Here is a 10,451-nt window from a genome sequence, read left to right on the forward strand (position 1 = left end):
TTTAGGTCCGCCCGCTAATAAGTCTTACACTTTAAGGGTTTGTTTACATTTATTAAACTGAACTGAATAGAGTTGAAATGAATATTATATGAGAAAAAAAATTAGAAATTGAATTGAATTGAACTAAACTGAATGAACAAACTCTAAGTTTTAATTTTAATTCTATGGGTTACCTAAAGTCTTACAACTTTGAAGATACTACTAGCAAACAATAGGGATTCTATCTAACTCAAATTAAAAATAAAAAATACAGGTGTCAACTGTATATAGTCAACTTTTAAAATTGTCCATTCCACCTATTTCACGCCAATAAGTACACTATCACGCATCATGGACCTCATGGCAATCTCCTATTGGCTCGAATACCTTTTTTATCAACCAGAACTGACATCAACCAATATACCATTGCTCAGAATATCTGACATAATCCATAGAAAACTATCTAGATCCCATTTTGAGTATAGAATTCTGTAAACTAACAAATTATTGTTAATTTACGCGGAAAATATAACAGATGTTGTACGGATATATCCAAACTTAGTTGTCACATTATCGATTTGAATTACACCGTCGGTGTGAAACAGAATAAAGCATCATACACATGAACAAAAAGTTCGACCTATACTTGTAAAATACTTCAACAATGCACGATCCGCGCCTTAGCCACCCAACCCCCCCCCCCCCCCCCCCAACACCAAAATGTTCTGTTTTCACACTAAACTCTCTAGTTCGCACCTGGATCTTGAAAATTAAGCCGGCGAAATTACAAAGACTAAAAACAATGACTCAAGAAGATACAGAGCCAAGATCCAAGGGAACTACACTCCTAATCCTGCAAAAATTCATCAGTCCATCCCAGATTGCCCTCTATCAAGTATAAACTCGAACCCGGGTTATTAGGCTGTAATAATAATCAACTTTAAGTACTATGTTCGTTCTTGTTTGGAATTCTCCATGTATAATTATATCTGCCAAAACTTGATCTAGTAGTAGTTGTTATACATTTACTATACATCATCCTTTCCTGTTTTGTGGGCATGACCTTTCCAGCTATGGCTTTCGGATTTATCATCATCTTCATCGTCCATGCTATCACCTCCAGTGGTTGAGGTACACCCTGTAAGCCCTGGAAACTGTAGAGGACCCTCGGGTGAGGCAGACTGCGAGCTGCTTGGCTTCGAGGATTCGCTGTACTGGTCCTGAGCTGTCCATGAACCACTCAAGGCCTGCCCATTTTTGTTCCCTGAATCACTCGGGACTCGTCTACTATGAAGCCTGTATTTCTGCACATTGTAGGGTAGACAGCATCTTAGTGATATGCTCAACAAGACATCAAAAGAGATTATCACAAACTACACAAAAAGGGTCCGAAACTCACTTGCAAATGGCTCTTAACTTCATCATTTGTTAGCCCATCCACCCTCATCAGCTCTCGAATTTGTTTTGGAGTTGCCACTGCAATCATATAGTCACAATCACACATTAATGCAAGGTTTTTGCCACAACCAACAATCAAACAATGAACTAATGATAAATCTCAAAATGTTCAACCAAATGAATTCCTCCTTCCTAAACAAAACTTCTATGCTTATAAAGCTTTACAAAATACAGTTTACATTCTTGTGTTCTTTACAAGATGGAGGAAGCCAACTAATAAACTCGAACCTCTACCAAAAACTACTGATAATTTAACCCCAAATTCAAAAGAAACAAACACCAATACAAATTAGCAAATGATTTTAAAACCACATTCATATGAATTATGAAAACAGTATTGACATCATACATGAATGAAGAAAGTGTACTACCTTGTGGACCACCAAGTTGTGTCAAGGCATCAACAAATCTCCTATGCAACTCAGGTGACCAACATCTCCTCTGCTTCCGAGCAGACGGCTGCTGATGGGAAGGCCGTCCAATGGAAGCAGGGGGAGATGAATTCGAAACCCGGGTGCTCCCTAATTTAGGATTAAATACCCTAGAAATGGAATCCTCTTCCAGATGATTGATCATTCCAGGAACCACCAAAGTTAGTCCTGAAACACTTACATCCTCCTTATCCACTTTCCTTCTTAACTCAGGGAAATTACTAGTAGGGTAATTATTATTATGAACTAAGGGCACAAACCCTTTTGATCCTCCCCTAATTTTACTAAGATCATGTATTTCACTCCCCAAATTTTGATTTTGTTTCTCATCTTCCTGCAAACACATAATAATCTAATCAATATATAATCCCAATTCCCAAATCAATCAATTAATCTATGATCATAATTATAGAAGTATAACCAAATTGCATACAATTCAAAGATAATGCTACCTTTGGTGATTCAGAAACATGGTTTTGAACTTGGTTTGAATTCGAATTGCGAATCAAGTGAGGCGAATTCCATAGTTGAACAGAGCTCATCCAATTCTTCTTATCTTTCCCAGAATCATCCTCACTTTTGTTGTTCAATTTCGTGTTTTCAGCCTCTTTTTTCAATGGAATAAACTCTTCCAAAACTGGTTGATGTGCATGTCTTGTCTTGTATTGTGATGATTCTTGCTTTAAATATGAAATTGCTGCACAAAATCATCATCTTCATCAATTTCAGTTTAACAACATTAAGAACAATATTTAGCTAAAATAACAAAATTAGACAAAAAACTGTAACAAAAACAATAACAAAAAAATTTCAACTTTAAGCCACATTTATCAAACCCAGAAAAAAATCAAAAACACAAACAAGAAATTATATGAATTAAAAGGAGCCCATTTCAATAAAATCCCATTTTAATACGATACACAAACTCGCTTAGTTAGTTAAAGTCTTAACACGGGTACCCGGATCAAATCTCGTCTACATCATTTCCATCCGAATAAAATAAAAACGGAAATCGGATTAAAATAAAAACCCACCCTCTTTTAAGAGAAGCATGCAAAGAGGAAGTTCTCGTTTAAAAACTTCAATCTTGTTTAATTCAGCTTCTAATTGGGTGACAAATCCATCAACCTTATTTAATCTTTCAGAGACATCACCGATCATCGAAACTTCACTAAGAAACCCATTAATCGTTTCAGAAACATAACTCGGTTTCAAATCTAAACTCAGCTCAGGACATACCAACCCCATTATTTATTTTCCTATTTTTTCTGGGAAATAATAAAAATAATAATAATGGTGAGAAATATGAAATTTGTGATTCAGTGAATGAAAAGCTAAAGTACAGAAATGGAGGAAAGGGATAGTGAAGGTGATAAATAGAGGAGAGAGAAAGACAAGAAATGGAATCAAAGAGGAGAGAGAAAATTGAAATTGAAATTAAAATTAAAATAAAATGAAATGAAGGGAGCAGAAGAGTGGTTTAGGGAAAAAGCTGGAAAGTTGGATTGAAATGCGAAGAATCTGTTTTGGTGCATCGGCGATTTTTCACACACCAGGATTGCGTTTTCGTTTTTTTTTTCTTTTCATTTATTTCTTTTTTTTTTTTTTTTTTTTTGGATTTCTATATTATTTTATTCTTTTATTACAAGACATTTCCTTTTCGGTAGTCATACTTCTCACGTAATAAGCCCAATACTCTTGTTAGGGTTAGACTTGGCAAAAATAAACCCGATAAATTTAACCCTAATTGGCTAATTCACTTGACTTGATTTTAACTTGATTCAATTTGATGGGTATTTTTTCGTTTTGTTTAGTAGTTAAAAGTTAAGGTCTGAATGGTGTGACATCTTTCTCCACCTTAGATTCATGTGGTTTAGACTCTATTTGGTATGGTCCATCTAAATTGTTTTTTTCTTAAAAAAAAAAAAAAAATCTTTTTTTTTTTTTTTATATGAACTAATTCTGTGCTCTTCTAATTAGCGTTTTCATTCCTAAGTCGAAATATGACTATTTCCAACCCTTCCCCTTTACTTCTTCATGTTTTTATTTACATTATTTGACTGTAAAAAGTTCCCTTAAGGTGTTGCTAAAAAATAAATAAATAAATAAATAAATAAAATAAAAATCCCCTAAGGTGGATTTTGTTCAAGTTAGTTGTATGAAAATTCATATAGAACGAGTTGTTTTATGAATAAAGATTTTAATGGGATCCTTCAATTATAAATAGATAAATCAGATGAGAATTTCTTCACGACTACAACATATTGATAAGCCCCCTTATGAAAAAGAGAGTATGAAAAATGTACGATTTGCAACAACAATCGTTAGCTTTTTAGAAATAATATATTTTATTGAATTCAATTGTCAAGTTCTCGTGAGATTTAGATCTCTTCGCAAATTTCATATGATTTTTATTTGTGAATTAATCTTTTTATTTAAAAGAAACTTATTCTATCATTTATTTTATCTTATTTTATTTGAACTTAATTTTCAAAAACATAACAAAATAATATGAAATAAACTGTCAAAAGTTGAAACAAACTCTTAAAACTCAAATCTCATGGGATTCATTTGAGAGATTTCCTTGATGTCTGTCTTGTTTTTTACCATTAAAAAAACAAAATAAAACCAAAAGCCAAGGAAAGTTCAAGATTTTCTTGTCATTAAATCAAATCCCACCATGGGCTATTCTAAATTGAGGATTTACATATCACTCGCACTCTCTTTCAATGTCAGTTTAAGTTGGAATATGGATTGGATTGCATGGGGTCAATCTGGTCTCTAGGTTTGCTGAGAAACTTGTGACCTATCGTACGAAATATATCCTCAATCTTAATCATTGGGTGCGTTCTATTCACCTGATTTTTACTTATCTAAACTTATCTGAAGTTAATAGAATTTATCTGAATTTATTAAAACTTTTTTTTAGTTGTATTTTGAACTTAGGGTGTATTTAGATCTATTCACTTGATTTTTACTTATCTAAACTAATTTGATCTTATCTGAACTTATTTTAAATTATCTAAACTTATTAAACTTTATTAAAACTTACTTTAGTTGTAATTTGAACTTGGACAACCCTTATCATAACTTATTTTTACTGAACTGAACTTAAGTGAACTTATCTTAAAGTATAGGCCTTAAATAAGTGAAAATAAGGTGAACATAATAGCCCCTTAGGTAAACTTTATCAGAAGTTATTTTTCTTGATCAACTAAACTTATTTTTCTTGCGTTGAACCTATCTTGACTTATATAAACTTATTAGACCTAAAATAAGTGAGAATACAGTGGACAGAATAGGCCCACTGTATTATATTTTTCCATATTATCACTAAACTGATTAATTAGTGTAAACATTGAGATAATCTATTTGACTTGGACAATCTTTAAAAAAAATATAAGAAAAATAAAGGACACGAGCTAAAGGTATAAATAAAATCTTTTGGCTAATTTATGTAGTAATAATGTATTGCACATGATGATCATCGCTAAGTTGGATTATCAAGCACTCAATAATCCTAGTTGGGCCATGTTTACAGATTTTCTTGAATTAGATTAATAATAATCAATATCTAAGCAGTCAATTTTATTCCTAATTATATAGAAGATGAATTGGCCTGGCCTGCAATTCCAAAGTCAAAGTCTTCATTCCTTTTTACTAATTTCTTAGCTTAGCCCACTATAATAATATTATATGTTCAAATTCTTAGGTCAATGTATGAGTGGTAATAGTTATGAAGTACAAGTATATACTAGTAGTCCCTCCGTCCCCAAAACTTCGACCCTTTTCGCCTAATTTTAATTCCAAAATGATCGACTCATTTGCATTAAAATACCCACCAATTTACAATAATATTTGTGCAAAATTAGCTTTTCATATAAAATTTTGTTTTTTTCATGTATTTTTATACTTTTTTACAAACCCCATGTAAATTAATCTTTCAAAATGTTTTTAGTTCTTTTTATTTAAGTTTCTTAATAACCGCGAAATCAACCTTAGTTTTGGGGACGGAGGGAGTATTGATTAGCCCTTAAAACAATCATTTACCTAAATTACCATGCATTTTCTATATGATCGCTCCACCCAATTGAGATTGCTTTTTATTCACCTGATATCAATTTATTTGAATTGAGAGCTTTTTTTACTTGTACATTGAGCTTAGAGTCCTTAGACGACATATTCATAAGTGACCATAACTTTTACTAGTACGAGACTTTGATCATAATTTCATCACATTATTATATATATTATTAATATTAAATTTTTATATTTTTTATATATACAGTATTAAAATAGAGATATATTTACGTTTTAAGATGCGTTTGAGATAAAGTAAAAAGTTAAAATAATGAGGTAATTAAATATGAATGGAGTGAATAGATAAGAGAGTTAGAGATAAGGAATCTAAGATAGTGTGGGGTTTCTTAATTAATTAATTTTTCCAAAATTCTACAAATTCATTCAAGAAGAGAGAAGAGGAAAAAGGACAATGAATGAATGAATAAATGAAGATGCTTCCCTTTCAATCAAATACACCCAATTTTCATAACCCGACAACCCTTTTTCCAGCCATCTGATTCCCCACTTCTTCATAAGAATCTCCTCACCTTTTTATTTTATTTTATATGTATTTTTTCTTGCTTAAAGACTAACCAATCAATTTATTATAGTACAACTATAATTTTTTTTTTTTCCAAATTCATTTTATTAATATTTTGTATTTGTACGTTCTTGGTTGGCTGCTCCTACTCCATACATCTGGCGATTTTTGGTCAAAAGAAATAAAATATGGATTAACATTTACTTATTTTGACAGAATATAATCAAGCCGCAAAGTAATCTTTGATTAACCGCCTTTTGTTATATTTTACTAATTTTTTGTACTATAATTATGAAGACCAAAGTTATTACTTGTATTATTGTCTTTCCTATATTATTAGGAAAATGATAAACATAACTCCAAATGCAATGTATAAGAAGCTAAAAAGGGAAATATTGAAGAAAAATTAACATTAATTACACCGATCTGTACGTGATTTGTCATTAGTTTTCAACTTAATTCCATTTTAGGAAGTATATTTAATGCTTATATACAGCCCTATATAACATTACCCATATTATTAAGATCGATCATCATCTTATTAGTACCATCTGATTCATTTTGGATTGTTTTTACTACGAGTAGTTTGTATAAACAAACATTGTTGATTGTTAATTAGTTACGTACGAACTAACAAACTATTGGGCATTTTTAGGTCAAATGAAAAGTTATTTATTGAACTAGTTTTTAGTTGTTTGGCCTCCTGAAATAATTAAGCTATTCGAGTTTAAACACTTGTTGTTTCTACTTTGACTCTTTTTTGGGGAAGAATGGAATAATAATAATTGAGAAATAGTTAAGTATCAAAGATGATGATCGTCATTGCTACTTTGTATCGATAACTCTTGTTCCTAGCTCACACTGGACAATCTCTACTTCACTGGAAACTAGTAATACTCTTCTTGATCTAGTAATTTGCACATAAGATAACAAAATCTCAGACACTATACTTGGGTGGATGTTTTACTACTCTTAAATTCATACTCCTTCAGTCACAAAATAAGTTTCATAATTGGCGATATATGAATGATTAAATCGCCAATTATTCAATTCAATTAATTAGTTGTTTTTGTAATGAATCAATTAAAAAAATGTACAACAAACTTGCTAAAGTGGGAGCCCAAGTGAAAAGGGGAATTTCCTGTTAAAAGGGTGTAATTTAGAGGTTTTATCACCCTATTCACCCACGAGCATTTTCTATGAGAAACAGTCTTGTACATTGAAACCTTTATAGAAAGAAAAAAAAAACAAAGTATGAGTATAACATTTTCAACACAATATGAAATGGAAGTACATAATACTTGGTATATCATATTTGAGCTTTTAAGACAAGCATGTCATCCCTTAAAGTAATACTCATGACAATCGATAAAAAAAGTATTCCATCCGTCCCCTTATTACATGCCCGTATTCCTTTTTGGGGTGGTCAAAATTAAGTGTCTGTTTCTATTTATAGGTTGTACTTTTTTACAATATTATCTCTTTTTGATAATTTGTCACCCTTTTTCTTTTTCTTTTTTGTACTTTTAACATCAATTCCCAGTACTTTCTCTCTCCTAATTTCCAACCACTTTTTCTTTCTCTCTATCTCTCTCTAACCCCACATGCATATTTATACTCCTAATTATTAGTTTTAAGGAATCTTTAACTTTCTTAATTCCCGTGCAAAATGAGAAATAAGCATGTAATAAAGGGACGGAGGGAGTAGCAATCTCTTTTACTCCCATATAACCCTTTGCTGTTTACATATGATCATATTGTAGCTTATGATTAATGCCTCTTATATGGGCCATAGTATGGCATGGCCATAACTATATTAATTAAAATGATTGTACATAAGCTATAATTGAAAGAATAAGTAAATTGATTGATAAAAAAAAGAGTGCAAAGTGTACAATTTACTCAAATTGGACGTATATTGAGAAGTCATTATTAGATGAGCATCTTTTAGCATACAGCATATAGGAATCCAAGAACAATTACCCAAAAAAAAAAAAAAAAAAAGGGTATCTTTGTGTTGTGTTGTTCTCAGAAGTGTACCACCATGAAATGTTTTATAGTATGAAGCATTATTACCACCTCGCTTTCCTACAATTTTCAAAACAATTTTTATTTGTGACCCATAAAATTAATTAATAAATACAGTATTAAAAAAAAAAAAAGTACAGTTTGAAGAATCATCCAAAAGCTGTTGAATTCGTTTGTCACAGAGAATCTCTATTATTGGATTCTTGGGGTAATTCTATTTATTTTACATTTACTGCTTGTTGGATTGGAGGATAACAAGTTGCAACTCTAAACATTGAATTTTTATTTTGGTATGGCAACAAGAATGTGGCAACCGGTAAGTCGGCAACAATTTAACTCCTTATATATTTGTACTACGGTATGGTGTTTATGAACATATAATGGTATAAAGGTATAACACTTGTGTTTAATTTACGTGTAATTTTATAAGAGTTTGTGTTTAATAGTAATATGTAAATGAATAGACTCGTGTACAAGTTGAGTTAATGCTATAATCGGATCACTAACATCATCATTTTTATGTAATCATAAATGAAAGTGAAAAAAAATGTACATTAGGTAGCTTAGTTTGGTGCACCTTTTGGCTTGCAAAGTTATATTCAGAAAAACATTTAATTGTCTAGTGATTAGTGTTATGCCTATTTTGGTTGAATTGAATTTTTGTCCATCATCAATAATCAATACATTATGTCAAAAATAAATTACTCGCAAAAAACAAAAACAATAAATAAATAAATAAATTACTCGTAATAATTATCAATCTAAGTACGTTACTCCATAGACAAGGAACAAGTGTCTTCTACAAATGATATTGAATGTAGTAATTACTTTTATTTAGTTTTTTTAAATGGCAAAAGCTAACAAGCGCTCTGAGGGCTTTGGATAAGCTAGCTAAAAGTATAAAGATTAAATTAAAATTAACATTTTGTCATGCTTTCCCAAATTAATACCACTTTAGGTAATATTTTAAATACTTATACAATGCCCTGAGGGCATTCGTTAGCAAGATGTAATTTTACTACCTCCTACACATTTTTTACTATCTTTGCAATTAGTAATGTAATTTACTATACCTATTCATATACGGAGTATGTAATTTTACTACCTCCTACACATTTTATGTTAGCTCTATATAAAAATATTTATTGTTTCTTTCCATTACAACTAAAAATATCGACATTATGAATTTTTGAAAATTGTTTCATTGGTGATAATTACATTTCTGACACAGAATAGTAGCATTATTCCTTATGATTATGGATTATAATATAAGCAAATAATCAAGCACAATAATAAAAAAAAAAATTAATAAATAAAAGAAAAAAAAAAGCAACCTAATAAATTTTAGGCTAATCTCACAAGACGAAATTGTTATAAAATGGGGAATTTTTAGATTAATCATATATTCAATTCTTATCATACATTCATACATATCTTCCTAATGGTATTCTCTTGTGGGAAAATTATTGGAGACTTTTTAATGGTTAATGCTAACGCAAGAGAAAATTAGTGAAATCAAAGTAAAATATGTATGCTACTAGACAAACTCAATAAGATATCCGGCCTAAAAAGGAATATGAAGTAATCCCATTAGAATGAAAGACAATACGTAAACATACAAATATTTATTTATGCCACTAGTTTGTCTTTAAATTAAACGACATATGTGCTATTATTCGTCTCATCATTTTAAGTTTAACTATGTATAATTGGCAAATAAAATCAAACAATTGAAATTATGTCTTTATAATTGATGGCATGAATTATGATATAGTTGGAAATATCTAAGCAAAGATTCAATGAACAAGGCAAGTTTTCCCTTACTTGATGTAGTAAGAAAATCTTAAGCAAATCAAAAAATATATTTTAGGATTCTAAAAAACAAAATAAAAATGGGAAGAGAATAAATAGTGACGCAAAAAAAAACTACAGTTTGGATTACGAAATAGAAA

At 30.5% G+C, this 10,451-nt stretch overlaps 1 protein-coding gene across 1 annotated transcript; it reads right to left on the minus strand.

Annotated features, from left to right (window-relative positions):
* Window positions 1–763: 763 nt before the first annotated feature.
* LOC145589796 (transcription factor HHO6-like) lies at window positions 764–3,334 on the minus strand. Its single transcript, XM_081646483.1, has 5 exons — window positions 2,903–3,334; window positions 2,321–2,565; window positions 1,809–2,202; window positions 1,379–1,455; window positions 764–1,283 (listed from the first exon to the last, which is right to left on the minus strand). The coding sequence occupies exons 1-5, from the start codon at window positions 3,114–3,116 to the stop codon at window positions 1,008–1,010; spliced, it is 1,206 nt and encodes a 401-aa protein (XP_081502609.1). The 5' UTR covers window positions 3,117–3,334; the 3' UTR covers window positions 764–1,007.
* Between the last annotated feature and the right edge of the window lie 7,117 nt (window positions 3,335–10,451).

This window comes from Chenopodium album, chromosome 17 (genome assembly GCF_948465745.1).
Source record: "Chenopodium album chromosome 17, dcCheAlbu1.1, whole genome shotgun sequence".
NCBI classification, from domain to species: Eukaryota; Viridiplantae; Streptophyta; class Magnoliopsida; order Caryophyllales; family Amaranthaceae; genus Chenopodium; species Chenopodium album.